This window comes from Saimiri boliviensis, chromosome 4, assembly GCF_048565385.1.
Source record: "Saimiri boliviensis isolate mSaiBol1 chromosome 4, mSaiBol1.pri, whole genome shotgun sequence".
Taxonomy (NCBI): Eukaryota; Metazoa; Chordata; class Mammalia; order Primates; family Cebidae; genus Saimiri; species Saimiri boliviensis.
Window position 1 is genome coordinate 138,712,997 of NC_133452.1, and position 20,060 is coordinate 138,733,056.

The window sequence follows — 20,060 nt, forward strand, 5'->3', positions numbered from 1 at the left end:
TCCCTAATGACATAGGCAGAAAATGCTCCTAGAATATCTACTACTGATTCCTAAGCAGCAGCTTTTACTTATGGCAGTTTTTTTATACGGGTTGTTCAGGATTTACCTGCATTAAGTAATACCACGGAATGCCTTGGTCTTGAGTGACTGCTGAAACTGGCCCAGTTTTCATGAGTCACAATGTGTACATCAGCAAGTCCTGCAGCTGAACCGAAAGCACTGATACGGCTTTCAGTGGTGAGATGGAGCTAGAGTGAATCTCCCTCGCTGCCTTCCCATAACCCAGCCCCTATGGCTGGAGGAAATCTGACATTCTGACCGTGCCCACTTTAGTTTTGCACTGAAATATCTTGAACAAAAATAAGCTTTTGAGTCCTCATCTGTTGATTTGACAAGTCAAGTGTATGTCTGTTTTTGACTAACCTGAAAGAAGCCAACAGGTGTTGGAGGTTTTTCATTTGCATGTTGTCTCACAGAATCAAACCAGAGGCTAAATCTTGTCTCTCCACTCTGACCTCCCACTCCTTCCCCGCCCCACCAGTACCACAGAGTTCTTGGAAGTTATTATTTGTAGTACTGTTTCCTAAATTTAGCTGATGCAAGAAGAATCAGTGGCAAATGGGAGCTTTAAGAAAATGCATCTTCAGTTTGTATTCATGGACTTCAAACGTGAATAATGCAGCCTAACAAAAGGAGCGTCTGTATCTGCCATGACAGGTTTCTACAGTTATTTATTTGGGACTTCTGCTGTGACGCAAACAAAACAGCGAGGAGAGGTCTCATCTGCTTGACCTTGCCTATTTTATTTTTTGGCGTTGACTTCCTTCCAGCACTTAGTACATAGACATGCATAAGTTTTTCCAGATGTAAACTTTCTGGGAATGGGATTTTGAATTCTGCTTTTTCCCCTTTAACCTTACATAATTTCTGCAACTGTTACGGGCTATGTGAAAAGTCATAGCTAGAGGAGAAATAATCAAAATGTGTGTGCCAGGCACTGAGTTGGGCTTCCACATGTGGAGACGAGCATTTTCACATGCTTTCTGTGAAATAAAGAGAGCTTGCAAAGAGGAGACAGATCGTCAAACATGTAGTATGCAACAAAAAGCAATTTCAAGTTCGTGATTGCCATCTTTTGGGTCTGCAGTCTTGAAGAGTGTGGCCAGACTGTTTTCAGAGTTTGTTTGCTGTCAGGTTTATATGAAAGTGCAGTTGTGAGATTCATAGAGGTAGAAAGGAGAAAGGTGGTGGTCCAGGGGTGGGAGGAATGAGGAGTCATTACTTAATGGGTACAGAGTTTTACTTTAGGAAAATGAAAAAGTCCTGGAGGTGGGTGGTGGTGATAGTTGCACAACAGTGTGAACGTACTTAATGCCACTGAACCATACACCCTAAATGGTTATAATGCTAAATCTTTTTTCTTTTCTTTCTTTCTTTTTTTTGTTTTGTTTTTGAGGCAGAGTCTCACTGTGTCCCAGGCTGGAGTGCAGTGGTGCGATCCTGGCACACTGTAACCACTGCTTCCCAGGTTCAAGCTATTCTCTTGCCTGCGCCCCTCAAGTAGCTGGGATTATAGGTGCCCACCACCACACCTGGCTAATTTTTATATTTTTTAGTAGGGCTGGGGTTTCACCATGTTGGCCAGGCTAGTCTTGAACTCCTGACCTCGTGATCCACCTGCCTTGGCCTCCCAAAGTGCTAGGATTACAGGTGTGAGCCACTGTGCCTGGCCTATGATGGTAAATCTTATGTGTATTTTTACCACAAAATAGTATAGAGAGAGGTTGCCTCCAATGGGAGAGTCTTCTGCTTTGTATATTTCTCATAATAGTGTTATAAGCTGTGACCTTGCTTCTGATCAGGGGAGGAGTGGTTCAAATTTAAATTTGGCTTTTAATTCTCTTTTTCTTTTTTAGGGTCAGGCTTCTGGGAATGAGGTGGAAGTAACTCTTGAGAGGTCACTGGCTGGTTTCGCTCAGTTGTTAATTGTGGTAGCGGGACAACATGAATACAGAATGTGTGTGTGCAGGGCTATACAGGCTGGTTCAGCAGGGCACCTGACACCTCTCTCACAGGCCTCATGGTCAAAGAACAGACACCATTGCTGGAGGATGACCCCTCATGGGCTGGCCCATGCTCTCACTGCTGCCGCATGGGCTGAGATGAGAAACCGGGGCTTCTAGTCATCATATGCTTAATAGCAGCCAAAATGCTTTTCCATTGCATGATTTCCTGATCCTGGCCCTCAGGAACTTGCTCTCTTCCTCCTCGTGTTTTGAACGGGCTCCTACAGGGATCCAGTTCAGTCCTGTAACTGGTTTCTGTTAGCTGTGCGGGGCAAGAAATATATCTTCTAAAGGCTTATCTTCCTTGTGGAAAGCAGAATGTCAGCTGGGCTCTTCAGAAGACTCTCCTTCTTACAGTGCCTCAGAAAGAAAAGAACAGTGAATGTTAGAAATCATACTTGAAACAAGCGAGAGTTTGATCTCTTTCTTTACCAGTCATGAAATCAGAGTCCTGGCCCTGCTTTTCAGGTACCTGCCTCCGTATCGTTTTAAGTGTAATCTTTAGTTTCAGGCCCAAAGAAAGGTAAAAACCTCACTTTTGGTGGTTACCATACGTGTTGAAACAGAAAACTGAAAAGTGTTAGAACTTTTGAGAAGATGGACTTAGACGGCTCTAAGCTCTGGTTCAAGAAGAGCCGCTGGAATACTTTCTGAACTTTCTTCTCCAAGGGACGTCTGTTGTTTCTTTCAAAAACTAAACACGAAAGTGTCACCAGAAAACTTTCCTTCGCAGATCCCCTATCTCTCCTGCCTCTTTCCTGCATCTTCCTAATTTTTACACCACATGGTTTTATACTAATTGTTTTATACATGCTGCTTAGTGTTAGAAATATAATATTCAGTGTACACATGGTCCCCTCAATACAGGTAGAGACTGTTTCTTAATTCTTCCCACTTTTCCTCTCTCTGGCGCTCACTTCATCATGTTAGGCCAATTATAATGCCATATGCAGTCAAAATAAACCAGCTGCTCTTTTTTTGTCCTCACAGAAATCATGATGGTCTTGAAGCATACACAGAGCCCCTTTTTCTTACCTGAGCTTGTTTTTGTATTTCAGTGCACTCTAGATTGAAACATCATAACTTGATAGTTAATAGTCTCAAAACTTTAATGCTAATTAGCTTTCCACCAATCCATTTTTTTTGGAACATCATGAAAAGTGCTGAATTTTTATTTATTTAGTGGAATTTTATTGCAACAGGAAGATAACCCATTTTATCTTTACTTTTTCAAATATTAGAGGTAGTAGAAAGGGGTAAATACCTTAACAGCAAACACTATAGTAATGGAAACATCACTGCTATTTTTATTACTTAATGTTTCAGATTGTTCTAGAATTTTTATGGCTTTTTTTAACCTCCAAGTTTGTTCTACTTTCCATAATTTATCTAAACACATCCTATCCTTTATCTCCATTTCTCTAATCTTCAACACTGGAGAGTGGTCCTGTCTTTAAGACCTATTCGGTGAAACATCTATTCCATACCACATTAAAACACTTGCAGAACTTAACTTCGTTAGTACTAGGATACTTTTAAGTGGGCCCAGCTTTCTTGTGGCACTGGGGGACTCATACTTGCTTTCTGAATTAGTAAGTAACTGTCGTGAATTGTACACATGTGCAGGTATCTGAAGCTGTTTTAAGGTAACTCAAATTCTGTAGTCTGTGGCCTTTGTTAATGACTAAGCAAGATAAATAGATGTTCTTGGGTGGCGAGCAGCTGAATGCTTTTTGACAGTTTTGACTCCTTCCTTGACTGAGTTTGCATATTCTTATTGTGGATCACACCGTCTGGCTCTCAGCTGCGTCCTGTTCCAGTGCCCAGGAGTCACGCTGGTGTTCCTGGAGCATGTGTGGGTAGCTTGCCCTTTGCATGGCGTGGGCCGAAGCCCACCTCTTGTTTCGTGGTCACCAGGACAAAGGATGATGCTTTGCAGTGTGTTTCTTTCCTTGTGCTCATCTCTCAATGTGTCTTTGTGGTCCTTGTTCTCATCCTCTCTCTCATCACTCTGCAGACATTTCAGTGAGTGCCTGCTGTATGCTGGGCACCCTTGCAGGGAAACATGTTATCATTGCTGTTGTTATTCTGTCTCCCACAGAATATAACTTAGGTTTTATATTTTTATCTGTCCTGCCTTGACAGCAGGGGGTCCCCAGATTGTGGTTGGGAACCATTTTGTTTCTCTTTAAAAGGCTCACACATGGGAAACTGCAGCTGCCACACGCCTACCCCAGCGAATGTGGGCATGAGCCAGCATGGCTAAGAGCTGCCTTCTCATCTTGGGTGGTTCCCAGATGGAGAGAGAGCCTTTGCTATCCTCCTGTGGGTAGATTCTCGTGCCCACCTGACAAGGTGCTCCTGCCGCATGGGACCAACCTGAGTTGTTATTTTTTGTGCCTCAGGCACCACAAAAGGGAACACAGCCACACATGGAAACTGCCCATAGGAAGCACAGTGCTGTCCAGTCCCATGCCTGGTACTTAACGGTGAATGCTCTCAGCCAACAAAGAGCTATTCAGCAGACCCTCTGTCCATTCTCTTCCTGTCCTTCTTTTTTTAATTCTTTCCTCTTGCTATATAGACCAGGCTGATTTTATTTTCTGATAGAATAAAGTGGCTGTCAGTCAACGGCTGTGACAGGTGAGCATTTCCATCTGGTCTTAGAAAGGGTTCACTGAAGCGCCCTTGCCAGATGGGAGTTGCTAACACTGAAGAGGGCACTGGAAGGGAAGGTGGGAAATTGAGACTCCTTCTGGTCCCTCTGGAGGTGCTGGTGTCCAAGGATGGTGGAGGAAATGTATGGGAGGAAAGGATTTCACAGGCTTCTGGACTGATCCACTGCCAACTCTCACTTAAGAGTAAAAGGAAAGAAGTGAATGAGTCATTTCAATGGTGGCTGCAGGAAGTGGTCAATGTATGTGGATCTATACCAACAAGCTTGTTTGGCCTCCATGGAGGAAAGGACTGAAATTACTTTTAACAGTAATATTTCCTTTTCCATTTGCTTTCTCTTTAAGCCTCAGCTGTCATACCTCTCTGAGTTTGAAGACACTTTAGAGTTTCAGACAACTGCTCAGTGTTCCCAGCAGAGCACAGCCCACGGGCCCAGGAGAAATGAGGACAGAGACAGGCGGAGGCCACTGGGGATGACAGAGTGAAGGCGAAGGAGGGAGAAGCTGCTGCTTCACTTTCCTCTTCCACCAGCAGATCCTAAGTTAACCCTTGGCATGGTTGAAGCCCATTTGGTCTCAAGTGAGATATTCCCATGTGGATAAACAGTGGTAACAAAACTCATCTGCTTCAAGACCCAAAAGGGCTTCTATTGGAGAATGTAAAGATTGATTCAGAGCTGGAAACAAAATATACAGAAACTGCAGGGGAGAAAAATGTTGATCTGACCCCTTATCATTGTGGGAGAGGGCAAGAGGGAATTCAATCACTTACGTCTGAGTTGCAGTCAACAGATCCTGCTCTGAGTCAGTTTCAGCAGGAAACTGAGCTCTTACTGAGAGAGAATTCAAAGCTCATGGTTCCCTCAGAATAGATGGAGAATAGGTTTTAGGCTGAAGTTCGGGAGCAATTGCCAAAAAACTGGCCCCAGGCTCAGCACCCACTTTGCCCTGAGCCAGCCCACCCCTGCCCCACCTGCACCAGCAAAGCACATGTGCTCTTCCCCACCCTGCACCCACGAAGCCCACGCACACTTCCCAGATCCCACTCAGTAGCTCCCGATCTGACTTCTGAGGGTGTATCCTTGGATCCATGAAGCCAGGTGGGTAGTGTACATGATCGCAAGGGAGGTTGGGATGTGAAGTGTATCTGGTGCCTGTACTGGAAAAGTAGAACTCACAGTGTTAGGAACTATTAAAATGTGTAGGACATGTGGAAGGATTATGGGCAGCTACACATTTAGTTGTTCCTATTAGCAAGTATAGCACAGAAATTCCTAACAATAGGGGTTAACAAAAGTTTAAAAATGCAAAAATTATTTGCAACTAATTCTTGAAGATATGTTGCTTTGTAACCATCTTCTGGGGAACCTGAGGTTGTCTGTATCATTCTTCTATCTGTCTGTCCTTTTATTCTCCAAGTCTGGTTCCTTTTCTAGTTTCTCATGTGCTCCCCCAATCCCCAATATTGTCCATGATATGGTGGCAAGATTCTGTGAGATACGGCAATTAGGAGAGGAAGAATTTAAAAATAATGTATCTAATTCTTCATCAAGCTATAATATCTTAGAAAGAGAATATCAGATTTTTATGTTTTGTGTTTTTTACTTGACAGACCTTTTGAAACATTCTTTCAGTCCCTCCAAAAGCGAAACAGCCAGTTTTTTAAAAATAAAACTCAAATTTAGCATGCCTGTTACAGCATGAATTTACATAAACCTTTTTCTGAGTTTTATAGAGGAGTATATGAAGTTTATTTTTTTCAGATTGGGCCATTCTTTAAAACAGAAAAAAGTATGTTTGTTTGATATACAAACTTTTATTGTCCTGAAAAGCAAGCAAAATAAAGCAAATTATCCCTAGGGTATAAAGCTCGTATTGGTGCATCGGTGAAATTGTGGCTGTCATGATACTAAAATTGACGGAGAAAGCTCTAATGTGACGTTATAGTTTTCACTCGCTATGTTAAGGTTTTTACTAACAGTGCTTCCTTTTTGAACATTCAGAGTCCTAAATGAAATCCATAAAAAAATTGGAATATATAACGTAACATCTGAGATGCTGGTTTTAAAAGTAGTTGACACTTACTGAAAAACACTCAACGATTTCACCCTTTTGATGTACCGTTTAAATTTTTCCTAAACCTACAAGCTGTTTGCAAACCAAAGCAGGATTATTTGTACGAATGGTCACGGAAAATAACCAGGAACTTTAATTAGTTTCTCTGCAGTTCCTTGGCAACAAAAGATGAGTGAAAAACTTCTCCTTTTTATTTTTTTTTAATTTTTTGACCTGAGCAAATAGTTCCCTAAATGTTTTTCTCCACTGAGTTTCATGTTTTCATTTTTATGTATTTACTTTTTATCATTCTGCAGGGAGTTAAATACCTGTGCATCCCAGCAGCGGATTCACCATCTCAAAACCTGTAAGTTTCATTTTTTTTGTATTATTTGGAGATCTTTTAAAAAATGAATACAGGATGGTTAAGTCAAAGAAGTAGAAGACTGTGAAGTCGTCGGAGTTCATGGGACCCTTGATGACCCTGCCTGCCTGGGGCCCCAGGGAGGAGACTGCGAGCCTGCTGAAGTCGATGCTGGCCAGGCTGGGATGAGCTGTGGTGGGAGGCTCCTTGTGTTTGACTGGTCCTTCCGTCATGCAGAGAGACTCAGGGATGCCCACAAGAAGGGTCTGATTTTTGAAAAGGATACCTTAAACCTTTAGTATGCTCATCTTTTCTCTAGAAATAAAACCATAAGGGATTTGTTGAGTTTTGTCTTAAACAGAGCTGTCCAGTAGAAATAGATAGTGAGCCACAAATGGGCAAAACAAATTTTCGAGGAGCCACTTTTTAAAAAGCAAACAGAAACAGGCAACATTAATTCTAATAATATGTTTTACTTAATCCAGTGTATCTAAAATATTTTGATATGTACTCAATATAAAAAATTAATGAGCTAGTTTATGTCCTTCTTTCATACAAAGCCTGGGTACTCTGGTGTGCTGTTTTATACTCAGCACATGCCAGTTTGGACTACCTGCGTTTCCAGAGCTTGAGAACCTCAGGAGGCCGGTGGTGGCTGCCGTATGGGACAGCATGCTGCTAAACCCTGGCCAAGTTGAATGAATAGGTCCTTCTAGCTTAGGAAAGTCCAGTCCTCTATTTATTCACAGCCAAATAAACCTTTGATGTTATTTTAACTCTATTTGTACCTATAGAGATTCATAATTGCTCCCTTTTCCATATGGAACAAGTCCTGTGGAGACAGATAGGATTAGGTTTCGGCAGGATAGAGGGCAGGGCTCTGGAGACCCATGGCAGCTGCAGCGTTAGCAGTCACTCTTGCTTGCATAGGAGGGACCTGGAGATACCATGACGTGGAATAGATTATGGTTTTCCCAAAGCAGAGATTTGACTTGTGCAGGCAGAAAGGCTGGGGCTGGATGTAAAGTACTTAGCAGCCCATGCTGCTGATTCCAGCCTCTGATTCTCAGGCTGGTCTCATGCTGTATGCCACAGGTCAGACACAGGAACCCTCCTAGAACTGCGTGTTACTGCATTTCATAGGGAAGTTGTAGGCTGTGGTGGAGCTTGTGAATTTGGGAGTCCTCAGGCTTGTCTGGATTCAGCTTTTATGCCTCAAGCACTGGTGTATGCACACCCTACAGATGAGGAGTGAGACCGTGTGCCCCGATGTTCAGGATTGCAAGTATCCCACCATTCTGGGAGTTTTAAACGCTGGCCCTCAGCCGACCTTGAGTCTTCACTGGGGCAGAGCAGAGAAATCACAGGTTATTCAATCATTATGTGAGATCTGTCTTTTTGGGGAAAAGAAAATAGGGCTGTAGTCAGATGGGTTGACATGTAAAAGTGAGGTGGTAGAGACTAGGGGGGATGGGAGGTGGGAAGTTGGAGATACTGTGTAATACCCAGGGTCTGTGTTTCCACATGCACTCTTGCTATTTCACAGAAAGGTGAACCTTTAAGACTGAGGATGGTGGAGGAGGGATTTCCTAGGAAAACAGAATAGCACCCTAGGCCTGGAAGGAGGAGAAGCAGCTTTAGAGAACTTCCCTGGTTACTAGTCGTGTCAAGAAACAGAAGTGGTTGGAAGGCATAGTGCACACGGAAGGAAGTGAGCCACTGCCTTTCTCTGAAGACCATAGCAATCTTCTGCCCATGTTTTGGTGGCTATTTTTAGAGTGGTTGCTTTGCTCTTATCTCACACTGAGATTCTGACATGCTGTTGAACTTGTCAGTACCTGATTGGCAATTTGATTCTTTAGAAGAAAGACTCAGATGTGACCCATTCTGGGCTCTGGACATGGGTTTTCAGCACAGGTGGCCACCTGTCCTTGAGCTGTCCCCAGTGCTTCTCAGCTTTGCTAGGAGCTGAGCGCCATCTTTGTGGCAGTGACCTTATTTAAGCATGGAATGGCCCATTGCACTATAGACAATTAAGCAGTCAACCTAGATTTAGAAAGTCTCAACCGTAAAACCAGTTCCACTTACCTTGGGCAGGTGATTTTAACCCATCGACACCTCAGTTCTCTCATCTGAAAATGCCTACCCTAAGTTTTTTTGGAGGCAAGGTCATATATGTGAAGGTGTTCTCTATGAACTTTGGGCACTTTAAAAAATGAGTCTGCCTTTATTCAGTGTGTATTAATGTATCTTGAGGGTTACAGAAAAGGTAGTTGCAATAACAGGTTTTGGTGCCCAGGAAGACTGCTTCAGTTCCTTGAGAGATGTGCTGACATGTAAGGACGGGGGAGACTGAGATATGCCAGCTGCAGGTCTCGTGGGTCAGTTCAGATCTTTTGTCATAAAAAGCTCAATTGCAGTCACCCCTGGTGCTGAAGGACAAGCCCATACTTTTTCTTTTTAAAATATGAATAGGTTTAAGGGGTGCAGTTCCAGTTTTGTTCCATGGCCATATCGCTTAATGGTGAAGTCTGGGCTTTTAGTGCATCTATCACCCGAAGAGTGAACGTTGTACTCTTTAAGCGGTTTCTCATCCACCTGCTCCCTCCTACCTGTCAATTTTAATTAGTTCTCTCCTGTCCCAAATATATAAAGAGGTCCTGTTAAGTTTATGGTTTGCCTTTGTAACTCTTTCTTTGTATCTGGATAACAAAGAGTTACCAAGGCACAAACCATAAATGTAGGTAGGCTTAGGGCATAGATAGGTGTGGCGCTGCCCTGTCTGGGGCCTGTGTGTGAAGGATGTGCCCCTGCTGCAACTTCCAGCAAAGCCCTACAGCAGTGAGACTTCTGTTTCAGCTGGAAAAGGAAGTCAGCACCGTAGTTCATGAAAAGGTGGAGAAAGGTGGACACTCTGCTGTTGGGAGTCATGCTCTTGTATGATTCTTTGGGGAAATGTTTATTTTTAATCCATTGTAACAGCAAGGCTTGTGAATAAGGCTTCAGCACACATATGTCCATGACTCTAGATATTGCTTGCTGTACTGAAGTTACGTGGAAATGGTGGAGTTGACTTTGGAATTTTGAGTGACTTGGCTTTTTAAGAGGCAGGCCATGAAATAGCTTGAGTTTCTTTTTACCTGTTCCAAGTGTTCCGCTGGAAGGCATAGCATACTTTTTAGTGGTGAGCATATTTTTACAGTATAATCAAATGATTCACCTCAAGTTGGCAGGCAGAACACCTACCTCTCTCATGGTATTTATTAGGGTGTTTATTTCTCACTAAATATCAGGTGCTGACAGTCAACTTTTGCTTTCCAATGAATGAGGATGATCAGGAGACAAATATAATTCTCTAGTTAGCCAAAGCAAAAGAAGTTCTTATCTGTCACTTGGAAAATGTGTTCTGCGTGACCTAAACAATTTGAAATAGTAGCTCTTTTGCCACTGTAAAAATTCCTGATGCCTAAGAGTTTCTTCATTCAATGATAAATTCTGGAAGACTGTGTTGCTCATTGTTTTAAACTTAAGTACAGATTTTAAAAATGGATACCAGCTTTGATGTAATTCAACACTTTATATCTTAAATTTTTCCCCACAAATCCCTGCACTAACAGGAATTCTGGGTAGTTATATTTAGTAAAGATTTGTGACCTTTGTGACAGACTAGCTATTGTCTGTCATTTGACATCAGTGGCTGCAAACTGCCCAGAAAGGTCAGTTTGCTGTCTTGGCCTTAATCCTCTCAAATCTCCCTCTCTCATCTTCCAGGAACTTAAAATGCAGAAACCTGGTTTGAGATAACATTAACATGTTAGAATTTCAGCTCAGTTCCCCAACCGGCTAACCTTGCCAAGTCAGGAAATGTGAAAGTTCAAGTTCTCAGAGTTGTCGTAACCCCACAGACCTATTGTGGTATGTTTTGCATGATTTTGTCATAATTAGAGGCATCCTAGAGTTTGTATCAAATCACGCACTGCATGGTCCCCAAGTGGCCAGCATGGTATGGGTTAGTGAATTAAGGGCTTTGGAGATACTTATTTGCTTTTGCTTTCTCTATGGGATTACTTCAGCAAGTCATTTTAACCTCTCTTCTCTCATCTGTAAAATGCCTATCTCACAGGGTTTTCTATGGTATTAGGTGAGATGATACAAGTGAAAGTGTTTTTTTTTTTTTTTAATAAACACTAAGCATTTCTGAAAATAAGATTACATGTTCTGTCTATTCAAGTAAAGACTATTAATGTATTTTGAAATTGAATGGTTAGATGTGTATTAACCTACATTTACTCATCTTGTTTTAATATATATTACATTGGTATTTTATAGTTTGACATCATGAAGCAAGTAATTACAGATTTTTTTTTTCTTTTTCTGTGAAGTCCAAGGGCATTTGACCTCTGCCAGGCTATGGAGGCAGTAGGGTTGCATCATTGCAATAGCGCCTTTGTGACATTCAGTGGTTTTAGAATCTAGCAGGTCTGTAAATTTCTTGAGGTTTTTGTGGGGAGAAGAAGCATTAGCAATGCAGAGAGGCTATATTGAAAACATTGGTAAAACGTCCTTGCCTTATTCTACCTCCCTATCTTTTTGTCTATATTTTCTTTAACTGACACTTTCTGTACTTTCAACTCTCTTTTTCTCTCATTTACGTTTTTCTTTATTTTATTGTAAAGGAGCACTTTTGCATGATTAGAGCTAGATGGGCCCTTGGACTACTGTGGCCCTGCTTCTAGACAGTTCCTGAGGGCACTGCCAGCCCCTAGTGACGATTTCCTGCTCAAGGAGAAAATGAGAGCCGAAAGTGTGCATTCAGTTTTTTGTCAGACTTCATTTATTCAACTTTAAGAACTATTCTCTAGTCTTAGACCGTGTCCTTCTTTTTTTTGTTGAAATATTCTTCTGGGAAATGATGTTGCAGTAAGTGGTAGAGAAGTCTTTCTTTGTTTTAGTTTGCTTTTAAAAAGACCTTACCTGGCAAAATGAAAAGTACAATATAGCATCCCCCAATTCGATTTTTAATGTTGACTGGACATAAATATCAAAGTTGGGGACTCACTGATACAAATGTGGGCTGGTTTTGTGTATAATGCTGTGCACTGATAGAGCACCTCCACCATGTCTGGTGAGGAACGTTCTTCCCATTACCTCTAGGTTGAGGGGCTTCACCATCAGCCTTCCAGCTGGAAAGTATGCTGGGGCAGGGCCTGTGGGTGAGGGACCCTGGGCAGATTCTGCCCCAAGAGGAAGCAGCTCTCTGATACGAAACCACTTCCAGAGCCTGAATGCAGTTAGAATAGTCTACCCGTTTGCTATTAGAAAACAAACAAAAACATTTTTGCTAAGCAAAAACATGTATTTACATATGTAATATATAAATATATCTATATTTTATATATAAAGATGCTTACCTTTTTTGGGTTTGTTTCTCCTTTACTTTCATTTATGCACACACACTTTTGTATCCAAAGGAAAGAGGAGTACCCTGTGTTCCTGTAGCCTTTGCTGTTAACAGCCTGGTCTGATACCTTGGCCTTTGGGGTAGGACCAGCTGCCATTCAGGGTACTCAGCCAGATTCCTGGCCTCTCACTCCAACAGGCAAAGTCCTTTTGAGCAGGACAGGACCATCTTAGATCCTGCAGTGGGGACTGAGGCCTCCAAATCTTGCAGTCCTGGAGTGAAAAGTAACAAAATTCAATTTTGTTCAGCCTCAAAATTGAATACCATGCTGTGTGGTTTACAGGCTTATCCACCATCTTTTCTTAGACTCTCCGAAGGTCAGGAGATCCCACCTGAGCACTGGCTCTTGGCCTTTGATACAGAAAGGAAGGGACCCAGGCAGAGGGTGATGGTCTGTGAGGAGAGAGGGGGACAGCTGGGAGTGTCTGGGCTGTTTGTGAGTCCCCTCTCCCTGGACGTGCCCCTGCTGCCCTAGGTTTGCTTCAAGGACTGAGGCCAAGAGCAGGCATGATAGCCCCAGGCGCTGTTTGGTAAGTTTCAAACGCAGGCATGGTCTGGTCCATGCTTCCTTGCGCGTGTGTTTGCTGGCTCTCTGTGGACAGAGCCTATTCCACGCAGCTGTGTGTGGATGTAAAGGTGAACTGCCCATGAAACGGAGAGCAGGAACGGGAACTTGCGTTCATTGAAACAGCTTGCGGTAGGATAGTGCCTTAGACTTGCGCTTCTGCTTCTAACTACAGTTGAGCAATAGAAGGACCAGGGCCGTGGGTATTTCCCACTGCGGAGGAGGGAGTTTAATGACCAGAGTTGGGGCTTCTGTCATCAGCTTCCCTGGAAATAACACCCTTACACACAGTCCTGCACCAAAGTAGTAGTGTGCTCGCCTGCCTCTGGGCTTTTCTTGGAAAAGGCATTTCTAGGAATAGCTCTCTGGCTTAGCTTTGTGGCATATTGTCCATGACTCAAGTTTCGCTGTGGAGCTCTGAGCGGCCGCCTCGTTGGCATCCTTCAGGCACCTGGGGTGGGGCTGCAAATGGCCCTGTCACAATGCCTCCACAAAACTGTGCAGCCCAGGGCCCCAACATGGTGATGGATAGGACCTGTATCTTACAGGGTCTCCTGGACTTTACTCTTGCTACAGACAGAAAGAGCTATGGGGTATGGGGGTATGGAGTGGGGTCACCTCTGTGACCTCCTCAGCTCCTTCATGCCCACTCGACTCCCTGGTTGTGGGTGGGTTTGGATGGTGCCAGGAGAGCACACTCCCCCCTTTTATTTTGAGATGTGGCAAGTCTGACTCTTGAACCCAGGTTCAACCCCACAATATGTAAGGTTGTGTCTGTGGTTGGGGACGTGCAGATGTCAAAGCCAGATATAAGAAGTGGTTCCCACTCCAAAGTTTCAGTGAAGAGATTCAGTTGTCATCTTTACAAGACCTTGGTGAGCTTCACAGAACTGAATGTGACCCCAATCCTGTCTCCACTCAGAGGGGGCACTGCTAACTTTCATGTCACTGTGTGGTCTTTGCAGTGTGTTCTGAGGTGCTCTGTGGTTTTTCATTTACTCAGGCGGTCAGCATTCATTTCTAGATTTGCTTTTGCTTTTCTGGCTGCTCTGCATGCAGACACAGCTCTTCTTGAACAGAAGACCCACACAGAACAGGCAAGAGTGGGCACTGCAGGCAGGGACAGCATCTTGGCACCGTTGGGGGCCACAGCATGAACAACTTGTGGAGCCAAGGAGGGTGCCGTCAAGCTGCACCCCTGCAGCCAGCCAGTCAGCACCCCCAGCCTGTGCACTGGCCTGTCTGCTATGTGCAGTGGCCTGCAGGAAGGGCAGGTCCCTGGTGTAAACCACCAAGCAGGTTGCAGACCAGCAATCTGGAGCCACTTCTGGGCCAGATGAGTTGACTCAAGGTTTTACTAATTGTTGAATTAGTTGCTGATATCAGGTAGCATGAATTTGGCCATGAGTAGCAGAATACCGTATCTGACTGACATGACATTCTAAGAGAGAGAGACACTTGGCAGCAGGTAGTGCAGCTCTGAGCATGGCACTGTCTCCCAGCTCCATGGCAGGAAGCCGGGGGCAGATCTAGTTCCCTTTCTTCTCTTCAGGAAGGGAAAGCTTTTCCAGAAGTCCCTACCCATAGCCTTGCCTTTACTTCAACATGACAGAGCTATGGGAAGAGGAAAAAACAGTGCAACTGACCAGTTCTTGCTACGGTTCCAGTACCTCCAGACGAGCAGTCTTCCCTGCCAACGCCAGATGACTAGTTCTGCTTAAGGGATGGGGAGCTCCCAGCTGGGCTGCCCAGCTCCTTACTGGAGACCAGACTCCTGCCCAACAAGTTGACCCTCGGTGCCCCACCCTGATGTATACTTGGCTTCACGGCCTGGCTGTAGTGGGCTTCTGCTCTGAAGTCTCCTTCAGCACTGATACCTTAGATTTCCTGATTGGAGCAGGAATCCTTTCTTGTCTACTGTGTACCAAACCACCTTATGAGTTGACATCTGGGAGCAGTTACCCCTGGGAACATTAACAAAAGCAGATGTGCTAATTAGAGACGTCAGGTGAGAGTCCAGAGTCCTTGATTTGGTCCCCTAGGGATCTGCACTGTGGTGACAATGCAGTTGTTGGCAGAACATGTGTGTGCATGTGTGTGCATGTTTGTGTGTGCATGCGTGCACATGGATAATTGCTTCTGCTTCCTGGCTGTCCTCATCTTACTGAGCACCTACCATGAGGCTACTGAGTTTCTTCTGCTGTCAGGACCTGGGTGAATTTGTTAGGCCATGCCTGAATTTCTCATTCTTACTACATTTATATGCCCTGGCATTCTGCAATTGGGAACATCTTATTTATCTCTGAATGTATTACAATTTATCAGAGTCCCTGGCAAATGGTCAGTACAGTACTCAATCAGTGTTTAAAGAGAAGTCAGTTTAGTCCAAGAGCAACTTTTGCTGCTTTATAAGCCATTCGAGGGTGGACAACATTGGAGAGGAACATGTGCTGTCTGTTGCCTCAGGTGTCTGCACTTAACCCACAAACCAGTCCAGAATGAGGTCTGAGTGGCACAGGACACACAGGCTGGTTGGGAGTGCACCGAAGTGGGGTTTGAGCCCTGCCTGGCTTTGTGCTCAGGGACTTGCCACAAGGCCATGCTAGTAGGCACTCCCTGAATGGCTGAAGGAGTGACGAGAAAAGAGGGTGGTCTGAAAAGCTAAGAAGTTAGAAGAAGAAAGGATTAAGGCATGCATCATCATTTAAAACTTACTTCTACTATTTTTATTTACTGAGACAGGATCTCACTCTGTTGCTCTGCCTGGAGTGCAGTGGCATGATCTCGGCTCACTGCAGCCTCATTGTCCTGGGTTCAAGAGATCCTCCGACCTCAGCCTCCCAAATAGCCAGGACTACAGGACTACTAATTTATTCATTCATTTATTTATTTATTTATTTTTGCATTTTTTGCAGAGATAAGGTTTCGACATTTTGTCAGCTGGTCTCGAATTCCTGAGCCCAAGTGATCTGCCTACCTCACCCTTCCCAAATGCTAGAATTATAGGCATGTGCCATCACACCCAGCCCATTTAGGACTTCAGAATTTGCAAAGCATATTGGCATGTGAGATACGAGCCTCACTTTGTAACTGAGAAGATAAGTGGCTTTTCCTGGGCCACATGGTCCAGTAAGTGGCAGAGAGGGATTAGAGCCAGAATTTCATTTCCCCACAGCTCTCCACTGAGCTGCAGACAGGACTGTCGAAGTCCAGGGAGACCAGTCTGGGAGAATGCTTTTAGATTTTCCAGATTGATAGGAGTAAACTAGCTTTTAGGACTTGGAAAGCCCACACAACAGACACCTTACTCACCTGCATCATGGTGACCTGCACCCTCCGCAGCCAGTGTGAGGGTCCCTGTGTACTGCTGGGGCATTGAGGGCCTCAGTTTGAACATGGGGGATTGTCCAGAACCTCCCCCAACCCCAGTCAGTGGTAACTGTGTGTTTCAGAGATTTCTTACAGAGAAATTCTAAAAATTCCAGACAACCCTCAGCCTTCCCAGACCTCAGCATTGTAAATGATGGATTGTAAAGCTGAAACAGCTCCAGCCACAGATAGTGTGACCAGGTTTTGATGGTGTGGTACTAGGAGAGCTTTTTAGTAAACCTCAGGAAGAATAAATTCTGGTTTCTTTCTTTCTTTTTTATTTTTTTGCTCTTTTACCTAGGCTGATGTGCAGTGGCGTGAGATTACAGCTCACTGTAATCTCTGCCTCCCGGGTTCAAGCGATTCTCCTATTTAGCCTTCCTGCTAGCTGGAATTACAGGCGCCTACCACCACACGCAGCTAATTTTTATATTTTTTAGGAGAGAAGGGGTTTCACCTTGTTGGCCAGGGTGGTCTCAAACTCCTGACCTCAAGTGATCTACCTGCCTTGGCCTCCCAAGTTTCTGGCGTTGACAGGCGTGAGCCACCATGCTGAGCCATATTCTGGTTTCTATTACACAGTGGATTATTTGACTATAGCAAATAATAATGTAGCATATGTTTCAAGATAGCTACAAAAGAAGCTTTTGAAAGTTATCGCTACAAAGTGCTAAATGTTTAAAGTGATGGATAAGGTAACTACCTTGATTTGATCATTATATTTTACAACTGTATACATACACTGAATTGTCACACTGTAGTACGTAAATATGTAAAGTTATATGTCAATTATACATAAAAATCAATTAACATTTAAAGAAAGAAGTCTCAGGTAGAATTTTCTTTTCATCATATATTGAGTAAAATAGAGAGATGTCATTTCTCTCTTTTTCTTCCCCCAGGACAAGACATTTCAAAGAAAGTATTAAATTCATTCACGAGTGCCGACTCCGTGGTGAGAGCTGCCTTGTACACTGGTATGTGTGTCTCTTGCTTAATAGCACTGCAGCATGCTCTTTGGCTTGGCCTCATATCAAGTGTTTTTCTGTGTGTGATTAATGGTTTCACCTCCTAATAGTTTTCTGTAAACTCTAAATCTCAAATGCATGCACCATGTGTCCACAGCCATGTGTTAGTCTCCCTTTCCTTCTATAGAAGGAGAACCTAACTGGTTTTTCTTTTTTCTTTTTTTTTTTTTTTTTCATTTCCACTGCTGAGATTTCCGTATGGACCATGAAGGTTACTCGACAACAGAAACTTCCCTTTGCTGGCTTGTCTCCAGCATTTCATCAGAAAAGCCTATTACAGATGACACAGATTCTGTAGGCTCAACCCTGAAACCTCAGCGACTTTTTGAAGACACTGTTGTTTTTTATTCAGCAGACTTGATTGCAAATGTGGATTTTTAGTATTGCATTACTGTCAACACCAAAATGACCCAGTTTAGTGATGGCTGGCTGCTTGCATTCTGCTATAATTTATGTAGATACACACATACACACACACACACACACACACACACACACACACGAGGGAGAGAGAGAGAGAGAAAAGAAAGCTACTATAGCACACTTAACCCAAGGATGATGCAACTGAGGCTCTTGGTGGTGTGCCTAGCACATAGAGAGTTCTTAGTGAAAGTGGGCTGGCATTTTTATTACTGCTCATAATCATACTAATAACATGGCTCATTTGCTCAGGGAACCAGTGGCCAACATTTTGGAGCCAGAGCTCTGTTGTCTTAAGTGCTGGCTGGACAGGTCCCCCGTCTGTCTTGAATAAAGTGTGATATTAATTAACTGAAAGCCTAACAATCTTTTGACATTCCCCAAAACAGTTACTCTTGTACTGTAAGCTCTTTAGGACTGTAAAGTGATAATTCCTGGGGAATATTGCTGCTAAGGTTGGTGGCAGCCCTGCCAGGACAGAGAGGACCCAATGCATGACATTTAGAGAAGCCACCTATACAAAACCATAATGTGTTCTGAGGGCCAATAACCCATGACAGGGGAGGACACTGGATAGTTGTTTTTAGAATGGTGTCTGCAGTTTCATACAGTTCTTGAAATCATATGATTTTTCATCTCATTTTTTTAAACAGTAGAAAGTATAATAAATACAAAGGGTAGGATTTTAATGTTCATTTCTATTTGGCTTTCACATACCTTGGGGGTTCAGTTGGAGCCAATTAAAGGGGAATTCTGGAACTCCCACTCTGGGGCTTCTCCAGGTTCCTAGTGAATGTGAATCTCCAGGGTTGCAGCCCAAGAGGATCTGTCTTTTAAAATCTCTCCCAGTTTTCTAATATAAAACCCTAGTGAAGAGCCAGTACTTGAGTGTGGGGTTTTAAAATGATTTATATTTGAATATGTGTAGGCCTGATATTCTAGGAATTAATATTTCATACAGTTATATACATCTAAAGATAGGCTTTTGTAAAAGCAAGACGTTTGCTAAACTTCCCCATCTTAACCTGTTACTAGAACACTCAAGTCTGACGAAGCACAACCTTTCTGTGACCGCCTTCATTTGCATGTACATGTAAAATGGGCCCTCTCACTCAGCCTGCTCCAGGTAGCTCACCCTAACCGTTACTGCCTGCAGGGTGCCTTGCTCCCACCTGCAGACTCAGTGTGCATGCTCTGTATTCTTCATATTTATGTCAAAAAGAGCACAAAAGTCAGATTGGGTAAGGGCTTCTGCATGTCATGGGCTTTAAAAATTACAGTTCTAGCCTATATAGCTAAGAAAACTGGACTTTTAAGGAACACGAAGCATTCTAAGCCAATGTAGGGTATAAGTGGGTTTGTTGCATAGGCCCGGGAAGCCTCAAGTTCCCATGGAGTACATCAGTCATGTCATTTGTCCGGGGAAATGGGAAAGACCTGAGGAGGGGCTTAAGACCAAGGGAGCATCTGGAGCCACAGCCCATAGAAAACCAATAAATGAAGCTCAACAGCAGAAGAATGCCTGCGATTCTAGTGCCGGCAGATAGAGGAAGCTGGTATGCTGAGTGCTGAGTGGGTTCCTGGTAGTGTGCTTACTGTCCATATGTAATCCAGGGCAGCAAGACTTTGTAAACAAGGTCCTTAGACTCCCCCGCTCCACATGGATTGGGTGGTGGACCCGGGGATCTGAAATTGCTCTTACCCATGTGCTTCTCTTGCGCCCCACAGCCTGGCCGGGGTCTCCAGGAGCGTGACGCTGGTGATTGCATACATCATGACTGTCACTGACTTTGGCTGGGAGGATGCCTTGCACACCGTGCGTGCTGGGAGATCCTGTGCCAACCCCAACGTGGGCTTCCAGAGACAGCTCCAGGAGTTTGAGAAGCACGAGGTCCATCAGGTAAGCAGTGCTTAGGGGACATCAGACACATAGGCAGGTGCCCCTGAATGGTGGCCGCAGTCTTCCCGTGCATAGCCAGCATCATGGTGTTTGGAGTTGAAAGGCCCACAGAGGACATCGGCTCCCAGGGTGCCCAGCTGCACCCCCTAAGAAGTGT

General features: G+C 43.9%; 1 protein-coding gene across 6 annotated transcripts in view; it reads left to right on the forward strand.

Moving 5' to 3' along the window:
- DUSP22 (dual specificity phosphatase 22) overlaps positions 1 to 20,060 on the forward strand; it is a 70,121-nt gene that overhangs the window by 36,232 nt on the left and 13,829 nt on the right. For 5 of the 6 annotated variants that reach the window (XM_039462703.2, XM_039462699.2, XM_039462701.2 and 2 more), the window contains exons 4-6: positions 7,114 to 7,163; positions 17,458 to 17,532; positions 19,732 to 19,903. In XM_039462703.2, the coding sequence (XP_039318637.1) occupies positions 7,114 to 7,163; positions 17,458 to 17,532; positions 19,732 to 19,903 (297 nt within the window). The remainder of the gene's footprint in view (positions 1 to 7,113; positions 7,164 to 17,457; positions 17,533 to 19,731; positions 19,904 to 20,060) is intronic. The other variant, XM_039462704.2, reaches the window with a different exon arrangement.